At 36.5% G+C, this 22999-nt stretch overlaps 1 protein-coding gene across 1 annotated transcript in view; it reads left to right on the top strand.

Annotated features, from left to right (window-relative positions):
• LOC137144931 (BEN domain-containing protein 5) overlaps positions 1 to 22999 on the top strand; it is an 803386-nt gene that overhangs the window by 333944 nt on the left and 446443 nt on the right. The window contains exon 4 of the mRNA XM_067535412.1: positions 19499 to 19593. Coding sequence (XP_067391513.1) covers positions 19499 to 19593 — 95 coding nt within the window. The remainder of the gene's footprint in view (positions 1 to 19498; positions 19594 to 22999) is intronic.

The following is a 22999-nucleotide window of genomic DNA, read 5'->3' as shown; positions in this document are numbered from 1 at the left end:
TTAAATCAAGGCGCCACATCCTCCAATTTTTCACTATTAGTAGATCTCATCCTCTCCCATCTGTTTCTTATTCATAGATTGGAAGAGGAAACCAAGCTTTCCTGCCGTTTCAGCTCCTAATCAACTTTTGAACTTTGAATAAACCACTCCAAATAAAGAAAATATTCCAGCAGCATTTACTAGCTAAATTAGAACCAAAAGTAATTAAGACAAACACTTTTTTTGCAGAAGAGAAACTGAAAAATTACTTTTGAAAAATGTAAATACCAGCATTTTCTCCATTGTAAAAACTGAAAATAATACAGATACTTAATGCAGTACCTGACATTATGGTACATTTATAAAGTTTGAGTTGACCTGCAAATTCTTAAATGCTTTTTCCCGATTCTCTATATAGTTACAACAGCACCAGCCTTTATCTCATTAAAATTTTGAAGAAGACTCATTGATAGAGTATTTATTTTTATTTAATTAATTTCATTAGATTATAGTAAGATTAGGTTACTGTACATAGGTTGTCATAATTTCAAATTTAATTTTATGGTTTTGAAAAAGAAAAATGTATTAAATTTAAATAAAGAATCTGATTTAAATAAACCTTTTTTTAAATTCACACTGATTAGCTGTTTACGTTCATTTCTACTGTAGAAATATATAAAATGCCTTTTAAAACATACTTGGGAGTTAATATTTGTTTGAACATAAATTAATTCAGTTAAATTCTATGGTCTGTGTTATACAGGTGGTCAGAGTAGATGGTCACAGCGGTCCCTTAAGGCTTTATAATCTTTCTATAATCTACGGATTATATATAATGATATAGTTAAAAAAATTAGTTATCCCAAGAGCAAAATTTTACATTTCTTTAAGTATTACAAATCTCTGGACTAAACAGTTTATTCTTAGTGTTTGATCTGACTTTGTGTGAGCTGTTCGAAAGTACATTTGTCCTTTGAGTAATTCGGTGGCAAATTTAGGACCCAGTTCTGCAACCCATATCCATGTTAAGCAGCACTTTTTCAAGCAAGTAGTCCCACTGAGGTCAATGGGACGGTTTATGTGTGTAAGTATTATTTACTGTAAGAGTTGCTGAATCAGTGCACTGGAGACTTTAAGAGCAAATTTTGCCCTGAGCTGCAAGATGTTATTCCTTTCTGCCTGTGAGAGGTAATCTTTTATACATAAAAGTTCACAAAAATTAAACTGATCTTTTTCTTGCTCGTGAGCAGTCAAGATTTAAGTTTGTAAAGTAGTATAAAAAAGATGTGATGAATTTGTATCGCAGTAGTCTGGATGAAATACAAAAGTGAATTCATGATTGTACCACTAGAACACATTTCTGAAGCAACACCCAATTCCTAATGAAATCTTCAGTACAGCAGAAGCCGTATTTTTCATGTAAATTATGATGTGTGCTGAAAGTCCTCAGGATTCTAAGAAGTCTAATTGATGTAACATAGTGCAATGTAAAGTCACCAAATGGATTTTAAGATTACGTCCATGATTAACTTTTTTCCTAAAGAAAAGAAACTGCTGTTTTTTCCACATTGAATGTAAAGTGATCATTCATGAGCTATCCAGAGGAAACAATGTAGTTTAACAAAGGCAAGATCAGGACACTAGCAAAATGGTCATTTTCATCAGCATGCTGTATGGTCATATTTTAGCTATTTATAAACTGTATGTACTGACCAAACACAAAATGGACCAAAAACTGATCCTGGAGGGGCATCCATAGAAGAATGTGGTGATAATGATTTGTGAAGTAATAATACTTTCTTCTGTGGTTTTTTTGTCTAGATGCTCTATAATTAGTCTATATTGTTTGAAATAGGACAGTGGGGCTTTATTGTTTCTAATCTTTTAAGTGTAAAGTTCTTAACCACCTGACACTCTTTGTTCTGACCTGAGCATGTATGACTGAAAAGGTTGCAAATGTGAATGAAAGCAATGTAAATTAATTGGCTTATTGATACTGATGTTGAACTTTGCAGTTATTTTGAACACAATAAGAAAACTCGAGTGAGCGATAATTGCTGTGGGTCTGAAGAATGTCCTAGTTTATGCCATCACAAGTAGAGCAAGGGTGAAATTTTTCAAACAAATAGTTTATTCATCATAAAATGCAGTTTCAGGTCAACTAAAATATTTGTGAATTTGGTTTGAATTTGGCAAACAGTTTCAGCTGAAAAAATTAAAAAATGGTGTCAAAATGCTTCCTTAAGACCTTTTTTGAAATGAAATATTTTGATCATTTTCTCATAAATTTAACTACATTTATTTAAATGAAACAAAAAAATGGTAAGATACACCAGAAAGCTAAACAAAATGCTAAAATCAAACAAAAAAGTTTTCAAGATGTATACATTTTGTTCAAAATGAAATTTTCAGTTTTTTGTTTTGATGAGAAAAAACAAAGTGTTCCATTTTGGATTGATCCAAAACAATTTTTATTTGGGTTTGGTTTTTTTTTGTTTGGTCTCTGAACCAAAGAATCGGTTATTCATTCAGCTCTAATTTGGCATTTTTCCTCCCTTAAGTCACTTTCCTAGTCTGGACCGGAACTGTCTCCTCATAAGCACTAAAGTAAATGCTTTGCAGATTTGAGATCAAATTCAATCAGTATGTAAACAGATTTAATGCTACTTTCAATGGAGTTGCCTCAATACATACCAGGGCTGAATTTAGCTTGACAAACAAGATTTATGGGGGAAGGGAATATGGTGTTTGGACTGGAACAATAGCATAGCCTCTGCTCCTTCCTTAATGAAATTCTGTTTAATATCCGTAAATTATTCTGTCTTGTTGGATTTTGATTATATGACAAGTAATGTATGGTGTGATGACACATTAGGACAGTTATGATAGGCTATTAATTTTATTTAAATATTAAAAGTTTTCCACAATGAATGCAATTTATAGTTTTAAAACAGTAAAGGGGTGGAAAACAAGTGTTTTATTGAAATTACATGTAAAGACATTACTGAAGCTACAGTATGAAAGCAGGAAGCTATATCATTGTTAATCAATCTAGAGAGCTGTCTCTCTTACAGATGTCAATACAAAGTTAAGTGCTAAAATAATTGTAGTGTAGGCTTTCTCATAATTACTGTTGTTCATTTGGCATGTTGTGCAAAAAAAGAAAAGGAATTTGCTTTGCAGTCAGCAGCCGCAAATCTCTAAGGAGAAGGCAAGAAGATAGCAGAAGGCTGATAGTTATCCATCATTCCTGACAATTTCACAGCCTAGAATAACTTGACAGAAACTCAGAACAAAATGTTGAGAATTGAATGCTGCTAAACTGAGTGAATTGACTTTCTGATGTCACAGCAAGACCTGCTTGAAGCGGCTGATGATTCTGTTTGGTTTTTTTTATTTCAAAACCACTGATATTTGAAACCATCTTGTGGTGTGAATACTCTCAGCAGATCTTTAAAATAGCTCCCTGGCTTCCAAATAGTTGCATTTTTTCTTAAATCTGATTTCTAGAAGCATAACTAAATCTTGCAATTCAGTTGTTTCTATATGTTGTCTTAATACAATGTGACTCTTTGATCATTAGGTATTTGGGCTGGATTCACTTCTGCTTATGCAGAGCCAGTGGGGGCTGAAGTTCACACCCTCCTGTGCTGGTGGGGGCAATCACAAGTAGCAAGGGTAGGAAGTCTTTGCACTGCTGCCCTTACTAAGTTCTAATGCTGCCAGGGCCAGGCTGAAACAGCAAATGCTTCAGGCAACTGGGCTATGCCATTTCTATTAATTTTTTCAGCTGTTCTGTGGCTACCTCTGCTGCATCCTCAAGAGGCATTGTTGGCAGCTCATGCCATTGCAAAACCTTCCTCTGTAGAACCTGCAAATGAATTGAGCCCTTAGAATCCATAGTCTTTCCCAGTTTTGTGACTATCATTTCTTCTAACATGTTAGCTTCATTCTAATTTAGAATGGTTACAAATACTTGTATCAAAATTATGCAAATTACTGAGTAGTTCAAATTTAAATAACATTCAATATACAAAGGGGGATTATTTTCCAGTTATTTAAATGAAAAAGATTGGAAATGTTCCTCAATTATGATAATCAGACACTTATTTGGCAATAAATATTGCTAGTTTTATTTTCAATTCATGTTTCAATGACTTAATTTACTTCGAAAGTAGTTATACATTTTTATTGTCATAAAGAGCATGAATTGCAGGGCTTCAATGGAATGAGTGTAGGTAAGGATATGGGTAAATATTTTGCAATATATAAATCATCTTAAATCTGTAAAAGACTGGGATGCAGATAAGTCCATAATGCATATGCACATTGGACATGTGGAAGCACACTTTCACTGATCAATTAAATGAAAAGTTTAGCAGATTTTATTTTTAAATTTAGAGGTATAGATTTAGTTAGAAAGGAGCCTAGTACCATATATATGTGGATAACAGTTTTGAATAAAAGCCTCATAAATCCATTAAATTACTTTGCTCTAATATATAACAACATGCTTTATATTCAGATCTCTTTGGATTTTTTCCAAACGTATCACATTTCTGTTGTGCATATTTATTTGATTAAAGGATGTACTGAAAATATAGTACTTTATATTCAGTTACATTGCTTATTTAACTCCATAGTAAATTGCCCACAAGAAGCAGACATTTCCAGGTTTCTTACTTCCCCAATGATGGTACTGTAGCAATTGTTTGTATATTAATGTAGTTATAGCCAGTATAAAAAGGTTACAATACCAAGCCAATCAGTCTGCAATATTCTATTTTTATTTAGTCTGTTTGCAAAAGCAATAAATGATACTATTATACTGAGGCAGTGCTTTGTGACATCCATAGTAATCTTAAAAGAGCTTCAGGGATTTATAAAAATTGAAAATCTAACTCTGGTGAGTCATTTTATTGCATCTTTGTGCTAAAATCTCTTATGCACAGTAGTGCTACTACTTCTGGTTGTTTGGGATGTGGTGAGGTGGCATGATTTTCCTCTTGAGCATGCATCTGTTCAGAAGGCAGGAAAAAACTGACTATTAACTTACTTAGAATTGAAATTTGGAGCAGTTATATCTGTATAGAGTTCTCACCTAATCAGCATAGTTCATCCTAGAAAGAATTTCTACTGACAGACAATTATCATTGTCACCTATTCATCAAAGATTATTTGTTTACATGACCTCAATAAAGTGACTAACAAGCTTCTTTTAAGACAGTTCTCTAATTATTTTGTGTTTTACATTGTTACATAGACTCGTGTGATCCAGCAATGAGGACCTGTATAGGAGCCTACCTTCAGGAAACTTTGAGCATACATAAATAACTGATATTTTTGCATATGTTTTTCATGCATTTTGAAAAAAAGTACATTCAAGTTTAAATACTTCATTAATTTTGTTTGCTTTTTTTACTTTAATTTGTAAACCAGAATTTTATTTACAGAGTGTACAGTTGCTACAGATATGCCTTTCAGGCGATGTGAAGTTGTCATCCATCTGACAAAGATATTTTGTTTGAGATATTCATCATTTTATGACGTTTGTGTTTTGTTTACACTGCTTCAGTAATTCCCTTCTGGGACTAAAAGTTGCTTTTGAGGTTTAAACACACTGCAGGATGCCAAAAAAAAGCAGCAGATTCTTCTGTATCTGAAAGCTTTTGGGCCATCAAGTGATCAAAAGCTGCCAGAATCAAACCTGAGATCTGCCATTATAAATAAGGCACTGACAATTCTTATTGTGAAAGGTCGTCCCAAGGGTGAAAGAAGCAGAGAAAACTGAATTTCCCTGGCTTTTTCTTAGGACATCTTTGTGTATTCAATAGTATATTTCCGTTGGAAGCTCATGTATAATACAGTGAAATTTTGCCGTAATATATTTTGGTGCTGAAATAGCCATTTGAGCTCACTTTAACAGCTATCAGGATTCCCTTAGGATTGGGGCTTCTGTTTTTCAGGTTTGTTCATTTAATTTTTCATCTGGCAATTTTTGAGTTTAATGTAGATATGAAAAAATTTGGGTTTTTCAGGGCTTTCTCTTTGTGTATGTACTGTAATGAATGAAATGAATGAAATATTATCTACATTACTCTTTGAAGTAGCATATACTGTAATGAGTAATCTCTTTGTAATGTCCCTTAGTGCACTTTAATGTAGTACTGTTTCAAACACCACTATATTAAGTACAGTAGGGGACCATTAGTGCACACCGGCAGCATCTGTGTGGACCAATTAATATGTAACATGTAGCAGTCCATATTACTGCTCCATATAGACAAGGTCTGAGATATAAGTAACCATTTTTGGTGTTTTCCCAGTATTTTGGGGGGCTTGCTTTCTTTTTCTTTCTTTCTTTCATCGGAGCTGAAAATTGAAAGCCATAATTAGGATGAATTCAGAGAATAAATATGTAAAGCCAGTTGTCAAAAATACCAGTTCCTTGAGATAATAGCCTCCTTGGCCTTGGACCAGAGTTCACCCTGCTAACCTTTTATTTGTATATGTGAAAATTATAAAATGGCAAGAAAATAACTTACCTGAGTTTTGAAGCAAACCTCCTAAATATTTCTAAATTTAGATAGTCAGGCTGACATAGGGCCACCTTAGTTCAAATCAAATAATTTGTTACACAAATCACCAAGTTTCTGAGAGTCCTTGTATTTGCCAAAACTTTTATGTTTTGTCATAGCTCCAGTAAAACACAACTAAGACTACTGAGACAAAAGCCACGAACACTTAAGTTAGATATGTCTCCATATTAAATGAAAATAGGGTGAATTAAAAATCCTACCCATATTTATAAAATATTTTTGGTCATATAACCTTTAGTTGCTCTAGGCATGGTTTTCAATTTTTCTCAGGAATTTTATGCGAGAGAGAGTTATGTTTGACAACTCTCATTTTAGATCCACACGTACTGAAATTCTGTAAAATAATATGCTATCAATTTTTAAAATAGCATTCCAAAAGTATTTCTCACATTTACATTTCATAGAGATATAAGCTACTTTAGTTTCAAACGCTAGTTCAGGTCTCTCAACAGAAGTAAATAAGTACAATCATTCAAAATTGTTGTACAGTGGCAATATTTGTCTTAAAAAGCTTTTCTGTATGTAAACCAGCATTTTTTGAATAAGGAGTACACTATGATTAAATCTCTTTGGCTATCTTTAGAAGTTTTCATATATAGTAGCTAAACATCTTAGAGTTTTTTTTTTGGTAATTTGCTGCTGTTAAGGAAATCAAATAACAACTTCATAAATATCCCCTTTAAATTTAGCAAGAAGATTATCTAAGCAAACATCTAGAAAACTATTTTGAAATAACAATCTATGAAAACTGTTCAATAAAGAAAATGTTTCTTATGTGTATAATTCAACCTTCTTAATTGATTTTTATATTTTTGATAGGTTTTACAGTTGTCAATATTCTTGTAAAATATAATGTAATCTGGTCTATAGTTATGGTAATATAGTTTACAAATCTGACCAAAATTTGATTCTGTCTTGTAAGTTAGATTCTTTTGGCTTTTATTGTTCTCTGTTGGTATCATCCTTTCAGTCAGTCAGACATGAAAAATTCATGTGTAGAGGACTGTGATGAACAGTGTGAAGAAAGGAATTGTTGCTTCCAGAAAAGGGGTTCTTTTACACGGGGTGGATGCTCCAAGTTCTGTAGAGAGAGGCACCTGTCCCTTAATGAGGAAACTGTGTTTGAACTTCCTAGAAACCTCAAGGTCCACATCTCTTGCAGCCCTAGTGTTATGGTTTCATAATGATCATCAAGGTATAGATGCTGTTCTACTTATGTAAATCTAAGATTACTACTGAAGTGTCTATGTGGTTAGGAAGCACAAATGCTTGTTGAGATGAATGCATAATGCACCCAGAAGCTTAGATCTCTGAGTGTGGTGTGGCGATTTAGCACTGCCCTATAGGCAGATTCTTAACTTAAAGCCGGCAAAGTCCACTCTGTAGGATGACCCCAGTTTGGGGGAGCCATTGGTAGCAAAGCTTCTGTACCACTCCTATCTCATACTACCAGCATATTGGGTGTGGCTCAGCCTTCCTAGGACAGCCCTGCTGATCTGACTGCCATGTCATTTTCTAGCAGCAGAAGTAATTTAGAGCACCCTCTTGAGCTACGCTGTATAATCCTCTGTTGTAGCTGAGACGGAGTCTGAATCACCATTATATTTCTCTCACAATTACATTTACCCATTTAGGGCTTGATCCTACATTACTGGCACATCCAAAACGCCTGTTGACTTTGGTAATTCTGTATGTGCAAGGAATGCATAATCCCATGGAATAGGAATTTGTGGTACATTAGCACTGCATTTGGATACTTTGTGGAAAATTCTTGGGTTCAAAAATGTTTTTGTTCCTTTATCTGTAGTTAGGATTATACTCCATTTGTGATGCTCCCTGTAAATTATTCTACTATGTTCCATTGTTCTTATAAATATGCTTCTCTGCCACCATCTTCACCAGTGGATCTCTCCTGTACCAGGTCACCAAAGTAAATTTACCAAAGAACATCCCAAGGTGTGACTATGAGGCTGCAAAACTGGCTTTTGGCTGGAGTGTTTCTGATGTAACGGAAGATTTCAGTCTTCCTTTGATTTGCCATCTGCAGTTTATACAGAATTCTTCCAGTTATAAAATTCACCCATAGTGTTTAGAAAGATGCAATGATGCATTGAAAAAGTAAATAAAGGATCATTTCTATTAGGGATTTTTGAGAAAATATTTCAGTTCTGCTGTCACAAATATTCTTGCTGCTGATAGTTCTGGGGCCTGAAAAACTTCTTTTCCACTTCCTGCTGTTTTGACAACATACTCTTGGAAATTTTAGGTGAAAGCTACTGAAATATTATTGTCACTTTTATGAGTTTGTCGAGTGTAATGAAGTTGGATTGCAACATTATAGAGCTATATCAACATATTGCATCAAAACATCATATGAAAAATGTGATAAAATTTCATAGCCTGAGAAGTGATTTCAGGGCCTCCTAATATCCCACAAGTTGGGCATATTGGATTCAGAATTTTTCCATTCAAATTCAGATAATCCTAGAAAATGTGATATGGGTTATGTCTATAGTGCTGTTGACATAAACTCTTTGTAGAACAGTAAGCGATCATCTGGGGAGGCTGCCTTCTGTAGTGACGGTACTGTCACTTTCTCCGCTTGCTTTTTGAAAGCAAGAGAGGGTGAAGTCATTTTGGTATAATTGGAATTCAATGGTAGTAACTTTCAAAGCTTGTAAATTATTAAAATCACTTTGGTCATGTGTTGTTCTATATATAGAGAGCTTAAGAACATGCTTAAGTCCCATTGTGTGCTTAAGGAGAACACATGCTTGAATGGTTTTTCTGAATAGGGATGGACTTAAGCCATTCTCCATGCTCCAGTACTGATTTGCAGTAGGTGAAGATGTGTGGGTCATTTCATGGAGTGGGAGTTGGGGAACATGGAGACTAAGATGTTATAGACATTCCATATGCATACAAAAAAAAAGGTGTAAGACATCTGAAGTGTCATTAAATTGCTTCTAGTTCTATTTATATTGTCATTCTGCTGTTTTGTAGAATTGCTGGAGTGTGTTTATTTAGCACACTGCAGAACATCTTTAAAACATCTCTTTAGCCTTCCTTTTGCCATTTGAACTTATTCGTTATTAACAAGTTATTAACAAAAATATATATTTTAAAAGTGGGATTTTCAAAGTTGCCTAGGTAATTTAGATATCCTATTAACATTAATTTTAATTCCTTTATTCAGTTTGGAAAATCTCAGCCTAAATACCTAATGGAAGGGACTTCGATAAATGTAGGAAAATTGCAGAAAGAAGCTAAATTACCAGAAGATTTTTATCTACCTAACCTTAGTTTTCTGTGAGGGACAGATCTTTTAGTAGTCTTTGAACAAAATTTTGATTAAAAAGTTTAACGTCCATGAAGTGGACATGAAGTAAGAAAACTAAAAATGCTAAAATGACTTAAGTCATTAAGCAAAATTTAAAAATCAATACAATAATCTACTTTTACCTAGTGTTAAGACTCCAATATAGAGTAACATATTGATTATGCTTTTCTTATACAAGTAGCTGCATTATGTAGAAGTTGCAGTTTTACAAATGTATTTAGCTGGAAGGCCTCAAAAAAAGGAAAAATAATTTATCTTAAGAGTAACAATAGCATGGATTATGAAGTCCACTGCAGAGAGTAAAAGCACACATGCTACCAGTGTTCCTTAGATGATAAAAAGAACTTTTAGAAATATTTGATCTACTCCTAAAAACGAAGGTTATAAGCTCTTCAGCAGCGTTGTCTTTTTTCGGTGTTTTGCACAATGCCTAGCACAATGGGGCCTTATTTCCCATTCTTTATAAATATTTACTGCTACGAAGAAGCGTGCTAGTGCTGTAGAGCAATTGGGAGTGTTTATTTTATTTAAGGATTTGACCACCACTACCAAAAGAACAAGGTGTGGATGGAATAAGATCTTGTACTCCATCACTACTCTGTAACACAGAAAAGGGGTGCAGGGGGATTCAAGTTGTAAAGACAAAGCATGCTTTTCCCTGTAAAAGTTTGAAGCAAAAATAAATAGGTAGAAATCAAAGGCAGACATGGATAACATTACTGGAAAACCAATTTGTATCAGTTATTGAAAAAAATTAGAGATTTTTATTTTTGTAAAGCTATGATTCCTGCAACACTGTCAAGATCACCAAGCCTGTTGTGATCAATAAGCATTAGTTACGCATATTAAAATGACTTCATTTTCTCAACGTCAGGAAACATTGAGATGAAAAGACTGGCAATTTGCTTATTTTATTTTTGGCCTCTTTCACATATTCCCATCTCTCAGTTTTCTATGCACTGTAACCTCTTAATCTGCCTTTACAAGGTCTCATGGTATGCATGAAAGTCTAGGAAGGAAAATCATACACCAACTGCAAAAATCCAAAATACACTGCAAACACTGACAACGCTTCTTCCAAGCCTTTCTTCTTAACAGCACTGCTTTTTTATCCTTCTCTCACTCTTGGCTTTACATCTTCTTTCAAGCCAACCATTATGCTTGGAATCTCTCCTATTCTACTTTTCAAGCCTGTGTGTCATATAGGTCTGACACCTTCTTGTCTGTGCCTTCCTCAAATCTTATTACAAGTGTGCGATCCTTGAAGCACGGACTGTTGTCTTCTGTATTTTTTTTTTTTAGTGCTGAGCAAAATGACTGCACACAAATAAATGTCTTTTCTACTCTCTAACACTTATTGCAATTGATGGCAATTGTCTTCCATTCCTTTCTGTGAGAATTTCAGTATTACATTTCAGTTCTTTAAACTTGAATATTTGTGGCTACATTTCTGATCTGGTTACACTCCAAAAGCGGGTAAATTTTTGGTTAACATGTCGACTGTTGGGAAAAATGGATGTTTTGACTCTGGATCCTAGACATGAAAGCCCAAATCTCGAGCCCTTGGGTAAACCCAAGAAAAAAAACAGATTTTGCAGAAGCTCTGGGCAGGGATTGTGAATAAAACCTTTCCTTGCATCAACCAAAAAGCACTATCTGAGCCAGCTGGTGGCTGCTATTGCAGTTTCTTATCTCCAACAGCATTCAGAACCCCTGTATATTTCTTTGGGATTTTTGGTCAGTTGATCCACATGATCATGACTACATCTGCCCCACTCCCCTTCCTTGGCCTGGTTCCATGGCTTTTAAGACTTTCTCTTGGCTGTACACAGTTGGCCGGATTTGACCCAGTATACATTATGCTGACAGCATTCTCTTTTTCTGCATTAGTAAGGATATGTTAATCTTTTTTTTTTTTTTTTTTGTCTTCCACAACTTCACAGCATTTCTTGTCACTGTTTAATAATAATTTTCCATTAGGAAAAGGAAAACTTGAGTATTCTCAGCTGCTTCCTCTTGAGGAATGTAAGTTATCAGCAGCTTTACAAGTAAACTTCTAAAGCAGCCAACTGTTACCAGCCACCTGTGACCATAATATTGACTGAAAAGAATACGGATTCCTAGCCATGGATAGTTTCTATAATTATGTAGAAAGAGAAGTTTAATGATAACTATACTATAAATGTTGTCTTGCAAGGATTATTGTTATGACCTGGAATACGTTTCTTTAGGAAATAATGTAGCATCTTCTGAAACATGGAGTAAAAGATCATTTTTTTATTTCGTAATCTGACCTTTAATACAATAGTATGTTTCAGTCGATACCTGCAAACATTACCGATTTATATTCTGAGAAATTAAGAAATGCCACGAGAAGACATAGGGAGGACAAACAACTGAACGTATCCCAGATTCAAGGGGAAGAGACATTGCTGTAGCTCTGGCAACCTTTAGCAATACACACATACAAGAAACTGTAAGGCAGTGGACTGTGTACATATGAAACAATAATAAACAGGAATAAGATAGACCTTATTTCATGAGCTGTTTGGAAAATGGTTGGGTTTTTTCCTGTGGAAATTTTTGACTTTTCAGCAATAAACTGAAAAAATTTGCCCAAAATCTCTCAGCTTCAAATCTCAATGGCTTCCTGTTTGGACTACATCTCCCATCATGCACCATGCTCCTCATCTCTTTTTGAGCTGCCTTAATGCAAAACAGGAGTCCCTCGCCATCCTGTATCTTGGGAGATGCAGTCACATTGGGGAACTTAGTCCAGAGGAGAAGGTGGGAGGAGACACACAAACTGCAACTCCCAGGGGGCACCAAGCAGCATTTCCAAATTCATATTTTTGGTTTTCAGTTGAAACTAAAAAATTTGGTTTTGAAGTGTTCAGTTTTTAATGAAAAGTCAAATTTTTTTCTGGAAAGCAGATATTTTTTGTGAAAAAAGTTTTTTTCATAAAAAAAAAAACCAATTGTCTAGTAAAGAGCAGTTTTGATGGAAAATTTTGACCAGCCCTACTTATTTCTTCACTATGTTTGGGTCTGATATACTAAGTCTGGCTCCCCTGCATGGTCTATCTGGAGTGCAGGATCTTGAATATGGGAGCAGCAGTTCCATAATCTGCATCCTCTGATCACTCAGATTCCCCTTTATGGCTACATGTCATGGTTTGTACCCTTGTTGGTCAAGAAGGAGTGGGTCTGAGGAGTTGTCCCTCTCCATAGTATTCCAGTCAAATAAAATGTGTGTGGAATAGGACTGATATCATAAAAGTGATCCCCTCTGCACACATTGTGAACAGCATTGGGTCTCTGAATGGATGGCTGTGCCCTGCATAGACCTTGAAACGCATGTGTGTTTGTGTTCATAACTGCATTAGTTGTGAGACTCACCAGAAAGAGCAGGTAGCCAGAGAACATTCTGCAGCTGGTAATTAATTCTGAAGAACATTTTATATTTCTGAGGTAATTATGCCCGATTTATTGAAAGACACAAATATTGGGTAATACTTCTGTCTTAGGCTACTAATCATCATTTATCATGCCAAGAACATCATATCAAATACTTTGTTGCAATGATAAATTTGCTCATTTTATATTTGGTATTGATATACATCCAACAGGGTTTACTTCATTAAAAATATTTCTCTGTCTTATTTTAATGCTGGTGTATGTGACATGCTAAAGTTTACCTTCTCTCCTCTCTAAGTGTCTTAATGGGGAGCTCCAGTGAGGGAGAAAATCCTATAATTCACAATCTGTAAATCATTCTTTTCATTACCTTTGTAAGACTTCAGTACCTGTGCAAAGACTTGACAAGTTCCAGTTAACAAGACACAGGTGCAGCTGATTAACAAATCTGCTAGGGCTCTGTATAATTATTAACATCATCCCTCAGTAGGTACGAATTTATTTTCTTCTTATGACAGCATAGATATTTTTAATATTTGTTAACTAGTGGGGGGAAGGCGGGGGGAGGGGGAGAGAAAGAAGGACTAAATGCCATACATTTTTAAACTTGAAATGAGACATGTTTCCTATAATGGAAGAAAGAATACATGGGTTATTTTAAAATGTTTGTAAAAGGTCTTAAATTAAATTTAAAAAGTCAACCCTCCCCCTCAACCTTTAGACATCTTTCTTAGGAAATGTATACAATACTTAGTGTAGTGTTGTTTATTTTCAGTCACCAGTGGCAACTTCAGCTATTATTTACTCGCTCTGCATTTGCAGGTTCCTCCACTATCTTTTATAAACATACACTTTTATATAACACCTTTTGTCCTGAAGGATCTCAGAACCTTTGTGACATAGATACAGAACCACAGAAATGCACCACTTTTTGGTGGGGAGGCAGCAATACCGTATTGCCAACTCTATTTCATGGCTCCTAACGCTGACCAGACTACGCAGGAGCTATACCCATAGAACAACTGGCTTCAGTGGTGAAACCAGACTTTCCTATTAATGACTGCTCCTGGGTGCTCTGGGGGCTGGGCTGCGGTGAGGCTAGGCACTGGAACTGAGAGTGGGGCCCTTTCTCTAGCGCTCTTAGTCATCCCTCTGTTGGCACCCAGCAACATGGAGAAGACAGCCATCTGAGTAGAATGTGGAGGGGACATGGGGTAAGAATGCAGAGGGGAATGCAGTAAGACTGGGAGGAAGAGGGAAGAAGTAGATTGGGAGAAGGAGTCTGGGACTGGAGTAATGGAAGTGGGAAACTGTGAATGGCCCAGGGTGAGCAAGGAAACTGGGACGGAGAGCCACGGGAAGGCAATAGAGCCTGGGACTGGGAATTGGTTAGGGGAATAGAATTGGGTGTTGGCAAAATCCCAACATTACCCTTGAGGCAAAATACCCTGAGAGCTATTGTTGTTTCTAGTAACTATTACAGTCAACCTCAGTAAGCCTTTATGTAGTCAGATGGCTGTTTTCAAGGCACTGGTACTCAGGTAAAATGTCAAATAAAATTAGCTCAGGGTTTTCCAAGATTTGTCTTGGTATTCTTCCCTGATCATCCAGGAAAGACTCAGACCTCTCCTAAGAAAAGTAAAAATGTGTCTTAAAAGGCGTTTACTTGGAGAAGAGCTGGTGCACTTGTGCAGCACGACATGTACCATTTTGTTTTCTTACTGTATAATTTCCACTTTAGGCTCAGCAAACAAGGCATTGCCACTTGAATATACAGCACTCACAAGTAAGCAAGAAAGAAAGTCTGTTCCTTTTCCTCTCCATTTCTGTGAGGAGATTTGAGATTCCCTAACTAGGCCACTGCTTCAGACTTAAGCCATGTCTACATTAGCATTCTTACAGCAACTCACTTGTACCAATGCAGCTGCGCTGCGATAAGACCATTTGTGTAGCCGCTCTGTGCAGATGGGAGAGAGCTCTCCCGTTGACATAATAAAACCACCTCAACGAGCAGTAGTAGCTATGTCAGCAGGAGAAACTCTCCCACTTATATAGTGCAGTGCACACTGCCATTTACCCCTGAGTGACATAAGTTTCACTGGCATATGTTGTTTTCACACCCCTCAGCGACAAGTTTTGCCAGCATAAGTGGCAGTGTAGACATGGCCTTGGCGATCCCCTGAAGCAGTCCGCACTGCAATTTTTCCACACACACAGAATTCTCACATCCTTACTCAAAGTAAAAAAAAAAAAAGAACAACAAAGAACAGAAACATCTGTGAGAGAGAGAGAGAACACAGTGTGTGTCTCCTCTATAGCAAACTACTTCCCAACAAAATAAGTCAGTTGCCTGTGCAGTGCCTCTTCATTTAAAGATAAAGCAGTCAGAAAATAAGTCATAACTGATACAATCGATATCCACCACATAATTACAATTGTTGGCACAACATTGGTTGGGATATTGCTCCTTTTTGTATATTTCAGTATTAATCACCTGTTTAAAAATGAATACAAATATCACGGGGAATCATCATCAAGCAAGTGTGTTTCCAGTGGGGTCCCAGAGGGAGTGGTTATTGGCCTTATGCTATTTAACGTTTTTATCAAAAACATAAAATAATCTCTGATAAAGTTTGCAGATGACACACAGAGTGGGGGAGAGGTAAATGATGGAAAGAACAGATCACTGCTTCAGCATGATCTGGATTGCTTGGTAAGACATCTAAATGTAAATATATACACCTAGGAACAATGAAGGTAGGTCATATTACAAGGTGAGGGACTCTAACTTGGGAAGCAATGACTGAGAAATATTTGGGGGTCATGCTGGATAATCAGCTGAACATGAACTTCCAATGTGACACTGTCACCAAAAAGGCTAATATAATCCTGGGATGCATAAAGAGGGGAATCTCGAGTAGCAGTAGAGAGGTTATTTTACTTCTGTATTTGATACTGGTACAACTGCTGCTGGAATACTATGTCCAGTTCTGGTGCCCACAATTCAAGGAGGATGTTGCTAAATTGGAAAGGGTTCAGAGAAGAGCCCTGGAAATTATAAAAGAATTAGAAAAACATGTCTTGTAGTGAAAGATTCATAGTTCAATCTCTTTAGTTTAACAAAGGGAAGGTAAGGGGTGACTTGATTACAGTCTGTAAGTATTTACAGGGGAGAGAAATATTTAGTAATGGGCTCTTCAGTCTAACAGCGAAGGTCTAAGATGATCCAATGGCTGAAAGTTGGAAGCTATACAAATTCAGACAGGAAATAGAGTGTACATTTTTTAAACTGAGGTTAATTAATCATAGGAACAATTTACCAAGGGTTGTGGTGGATTCTATATCACTGATTTTTTTAAATCAAGATTGGATGTTTGTTTAAAAGATATGCTGTAGGAATTATTTTGGGGTAATTCTATGATCTGAGGTCGGACTAGATGATTGCAGTGCTCCTCTCTAGCTTTTGAATCTATGAATCACTACAATACCTGTTGAGACTGCTATGAGTTAATGGTCTTCTCATGTGTGATATGATAGTACATATTTGGGGACCAGAATAACTTCTCAGGACTTTTAAAACTTATTTGCATCTGATATTGTCATATCAGTTGCCAGTCTCTCTTTAAGCATCCTCTGTTATTGTCAGTGTTTTTGTTTATGCTCTTCAGTGAGTTTTGAAATTGCACTAGTCATGCAATGTCACCCATTACTACCTCTTAAAAGTTATACAAATCAAACAGAGTAATGACAAGATGGTTAGAAAATAACAATTCATTGTGGTCAGTGTATAACTAGTCTTGTTTCTCTTCACAAATTATAACTAAAGAACATCAATAAAGACAAAAATCACACCAGCAGCTTTTTTTACTTTTTCTGCAAATGTTTGCTTATTGTATCACTAACTTTTATTACAGTACTTCATTTCAAGAGATGTTTGCGTAGCTTATTGAGCAAGCTGCCTATTTTTCTGGTTAAGGTGTGTATATTGTAGTTGTTACTTTTTTACACACGTCACTGACTGAGCTGCCTAGATTGCTTTAACTATCATTAAGAATACTTGACTGATTCAGCTGCATATTTTAGTGCTTCTAATTTTTGTACTTTATTAATTCAGTGTCATACTTAGATAAAGTTCAGTTCTGTAGTGGCTGAATTTAGGTCCTGCCAGTCTAGCTGTATGCCACGCTGAAAGGACTGAGCACATTGTTAACTGCTAATGGTACTGTGAACATTAGTGGTTGAATTTTTATACTCTGTACTGTTTGGTTAAATGAACTGCATATTACTGTTTTTATACACGTTGCTTATCCAGTTGTGTACATTTGCTCAACTCATTATACAAAATAAGCTTGATTGGAATAAGAACATTCTACCAGCTGTCTGCTATGAGTCAGTTAGTACATAACAAAATTAGCAACTTTTCTCTTTCCAGCAGTGGCATGATTGTTTCCAAAGTATAAAGCAACAGGTTCAGTGATCTTGTTTGTTTCACTTACTCCATGCAAACATCAAGACTAATACACCAATTTGTTGCAACTTAATTTGCTTTTACAAATATAAGCAGAGTTATATAACAAATAAAATGAAATGCTTGTATGTACAGTACAAAATTAACCAAGTATTTATAAAGGATTGAACACACCTGTCAAAGAACTCTGTGCTGTACATTCTAAGCTTAAGAGATAAGGAGTAACATCCTGTGAAGAGTCAACCTGAATACTGGAAAAAGCATACATCTCAAAGAGAGACATTCCTTTCCTTAGCCTGGGAGAGTTACACTAGCCCAAAGTTTAGTCATTCCCATGGTATGTGAGGCCACAATGGACAAGATGCACACAGAAAGAAATTTTTGATGTGTAGCAAGATGGTCCCATGGGCTGTGTACCCTTCCATCCCTTAAATCAGTAGTTCTCAGATTGTGGGTTGGGACCCCAAAGTGGGTTGCGGGACAGTGTTAGACTTGCTGGAGCCTGTGGGTGATGCCAAAGCCTGAGCCCCACCACCTGGGGCTAAAGCCAAAGTGGAGTGGGCCTCAGCCTCTGCTCCCCCAGAGTCAAGTAGTAATTTTTGTTGTTAGAAGGTGGGTCATGATGTAATAAACTTTGAGAACCACTGCCCTAAATCCTACCACACCACAACTCCCTGCTGCAAGCATGGCTTTGAGTTTTGTTTTTGGCTTTGAGGAGTAACCAATCCTTTCCTTTGGCGAGGTCACTGACTCCTCAGCTGTAATACACGTATTCCAGGTTTTACCAAAGTCTGGTGGTGGTACTTTCTCCAGAACAGAGCTAGTAACAACTCCTCTTGGACTAAACTTGGCAGGATCAAATTAACCTAGATCATTCCTGACAGGGGTTTGTCCAACCTGTTTTTAAAAGCCTCCAGTGATGGAGATTCCACAACCTCCCTTGGAAGCCTATTCCTTAACTACCCTGATAGTTTTCCCTTATAGAAAGTTTTCCCTAATATCTAATCTAAATCTCCCTTGCTGCAGATTAAGCCCATTGCTTCTTGTCCTACCTTCAGTGGACATGGAGAACAGTTGATCACCATCCTCTTTATAACTGCTATTACCATATTTCAAACTGTTATCAGCCCCACCCCCTCCCCCCGCAGGTATTCTTTTCTCAAAAATAAACATATCTAGTTTTTTAACTTTTCTTTATTAGTCAGGTTTCCTAAATCTTTTATCATTTTTGTTGCTCTTCTCTGGACTGTCTCCAAATTATCCACATTATTCTTAAAATGTGGCACCCAGAATTGGAGTGCTGTGTGAGGTAAGGCCTCACTAGTTCTGAGTGAATCAGGACAATTAGCTCCATGAGTAGACTACTTATATTGACTCCAGAAAGTTACTATACCCCAGAAAGATATAGCCTTTATTTGCAACTGCATCACATCTCATATTGAACTTATGATCCATTATGACCCCAGATCCTTTTCAGTATTACTGCCATGTAGCCAGTTATTTTATAGGCATGCATTCAAATTTTTCTTTCTAAGTGAAGTACTTTGCACTTGTCTTTATTGAATTTCATCTATAAAATATCATGTAGCCACGTCTGTTCAAAATAGTTACATTATGCTTTTGTACGGATAGAAGATGAGAGCTTTGTACAGAACACATAGTTTATAACTGAGGCTTTTTTTCTCTGTTTTTCAGAGGGTAATTTTCAACATCGTCAACTTCAGTAAAACAAAAAGCCTCTATCGTGATGGAATGGCTCCTATGGTGAAATCCACAAGCAGACCAAAATGGTAAGTTATCATTCTAAAGTTTTGCTGATAGCAGAAGAATTTTGTTTTGTTTGGTACTTATCTTAGTTCAGGTGCTGCATCGAGTGTCCGTGAAGTACCGCTTTCTATCTAATGCCACATTTCAAATGGGTTGACTAAGACACCAGGAGGTGAAATGACTTGATTACATATAGTACAGTACAGACAATATAAAAATGCACACACACGACTATTATCATATGGGTAGTACTTCTGTTTGATGAAATGTAATAAAAATATCTACTACCAATAATATGCAAACCTAATGAGCCTGTCCTCCAGTCCTTACACATGCAAAACTTCCAAGGAGTGGCTAGGAGATTTGCCTAGTATGGATTGCAGATTTCGGCCATACGCAAAGAGTAATTTACTTAATCATTCAGAGCCATATTCTGGAAACCCCTGCTGAAGTATGTTATGTTGGGCAGAGCTCTTGCCCTCCCTGTGCAGTCTGTGAGAACAAAATAGTGGCAGGTTTTAGTGCTACAGGCAGTGCTAGATGCCCCACAAAGTAGAAAGCCAATGCCCCCATTTCCTTTTGCAGTCAAAGCTTGGAACTGGGAGAGGAAGGGGATGCTTGCTACAGCCTGTGGAAGTGTGTTGCAGCGATCACCTTCCATATGTTCCTCCATCAGGTATTCTGCCTGCTGTGTCCTGGACAGGCACAATGCCTTTACATACTGCTGGTCCTGCAGTGCTGCCAAAGAAGCATGGCTGGGTGAAATGCTGCTCCAACTGAAGTTAGTAGCAAAACTCCCATTGACTTCAGTGGGGCCAGGATTTCACCCTTAGTGTCTGTCTAAGGGCTGGTCTACATGGGCAGTGGCAGTCTACGGGAAATATGCAAGCTACATAACATAGCTTGTGTATCTCCCGTCAACATACTTATGTTGATGTACCAGGGCATCTTCCTGGTGCTGCATTGACAGGAGTCGCCCTCCCATCAACGCAGCCTTATTCCTTTTGGGGAGGTGGACTAATTGAGTTGACTGGAGAGCATTCTCCAATCAAATAAGCAGGTCTACAGAGACCCGCTCAATCAATACCACTGCATCAATGCTGCCATTGCGGCAGTGTAGACATCCCCTAAGAGAACCCTCCAGAATCTACAGGGAGGAAGACTACACAAAGCATCCAAGCTCTGAAAACCAGTTCTTGACCTGACATGAGGTGGCCTGTGCTCTGAAACTTGGATAGATGTTGTATTGCCTTTAGCCCTAATAATTCAGCAAAGTGAGAACATATATCTTTACAGTCATTACTCCTAATTGGTTAATTCAAAATGAATGTGTGTGCATTCTGCAGTGCAAGTCATCTGACTCTTTTACATTTACTGTTCTTGAATACTTCAACTGTTACAAGATTTCCACCTCCATAATGTTCAGTTTCTGTTGTCATAAGATTGATACTTATAGAAATATTTTCTTTTTAATCTCCTGAGATGATACTTTTGCCTTAAATTAGACTGTAAACTCATCTGGACAAGGGAAATCTATCTTACCATGTGTTTGCTCAGCACCTAGCAGGATGTGGTCAATCCTGAATGGGTGCTACTGCAATACACATTTAATAATAATCATCATTTGGTGTATAGCTACTGTATCTACAATCATTTAATTGTGTTTATAATTTTATCCCAAAAGAGTCTTGTATTGGGTCAGATCCAGGCCAAATTTGTCAGATGTTTTTCATCATATTTTCAAATCTTCTTTCTCTTTTCTAAGCAAGTCTAATATTTTAAACTAATTATTTTGTGTGTGTTTAATCTCAGTCTTAAATCAGCTGTTGCTTTACTACATATAAATTATTCCTTATTTTGGTATCAAATTAAAATGTAAATCTCTTAAAAAATGTAAAATAGGTTCTTTCTAAAAGCATATAGGCTCTTTCAGTATTTCTCAAAACATGTTTCTCCTCCATTTTCCAGGTGATCTATTTAGTTTTGTGTTTTATATTTTTGGGGGTGTATTTTGCTCCCATGAAAGTGAGGGATGAATAGCACTGCCTGGAGCCAGGCATTGTGTAGGCAGCAGGTGCTATGCCACTTTCTCATGCAGCTGTGTCACTGCACTTTAATTTTGTTTCAGAAATCCTAGCTGTATCATATAGAGTTACTACAATGTATAAAACAGCTTTAGCAATGAAATATATATTTTTACTTTAAATTATTCTATTAAAAATAATTTGTTTTCTAATAGGCTGTGCTTGAAAACATGTTGTTACCAGGCTCTCTAATAATACTGTGGTCTCCCCTTCTGTCAGTATGACTTACTATATTTTAATGTTAATGGGAATTGTGTGCACACCAGGGGAGGAAATGCACCCTCTAGTCTTCGATATACACTATGCTCTTCATTATAGCCAACTGTTTTCCTTTCAGATTATTTTTGTGATGTCTTTACAACCATCTCTATACCAGTTTCCATGGTATTCTTGTGAAACCTGAAAAATTATTTTCTATGTTTTCATTTTGTTGGAGCAGGCTATACTAGTACTTACAGTTGCTAATGCAGTTTTCAGACAACTCTGGTTCTTTAATATGTGTTGGCTAATCTCCAATCCTATTGATTCCATACTGTTTGCTACCTGTTATAATTATTCTGAGGCTAGTAGGAGGTGTTGGGTCATTGGGACTTTGCAAAGGGTTATGGTGCAGGATCCATGACCATAGACTCTAACATATAGGTCTGCTTCCACCTTGGAATATGAGTTAAACTGTTTTCAAAGTCAGCATTTTAATATATATCATGCTGATGACTGGGTTAGATAGAAAAAGTTAGAAATGAAACCATGAAACAGTGCAAATTTCTTAAAAATCCAGGTAAAAGAAATCAAATGTCTAGAAGCAAAGCTCTAGTATTTGCTAAAGTACAGTTCACTATTGTACCTACAAAGTGCACCATACTGGATATGAATTAAAGACATCTTCATTTCTGACTGCCTGGGTGGATTCCAATGCAGTTGCATGCTCCATGCCAAAATTCTCCCCAAATTCACCTGGTCACAGATAATTAACAGATGTAATAAGGAATCACAAACTAAGTTACTTGTGTTACCTTCTTTTTGGTTTTGGTTTTGAGACATAGAAGACAGAAGCATTTGTTTTTCCTCATATTCAAGAGATGCATGCATACAACTCCCCTTTAAGAACTGAACTTATGGGGTAAATTTTTTTGGTGGGGGTGGGGAGAGAGTGTTTCCCACTGGTTTAAAGAGAAGCTTAATGTTGCATCCAGACAGAATTTGGCTCTGTATATGGAAAATGTCAGGATATCATGGACAGATAAGTCCCCAGAGACTAAGATTTTTCTCATAGAAGATTAGTGTTGGAAGGGACTGCAGGAAGTCATCTAGTCCAACCCCCTGCTCAAAGCAGGACCAATTCCAA

The sequence above is a fragment of the Emydura macquarii genome, unplaced genomic scaffold, assembly GCF_026122565.2.
Source record: "Emydura macquarii macquarii isolate MOO-44397 ecotype Brisbane River unplaced genomic scaffold, CSIRO-AGI_Emac_v2 contig_3506, whole genome shotgun sequence".
NCBI lineage: Eukaryota > Metazoa > Chordata > Testudines > Chelidae > Emydura > Emydura macquarii.
The sequence above is the reverse complement of the archived record's forward strand: the minus strand, read 5'-3'. Positions and strand labels throughout refer to the sequence as shown.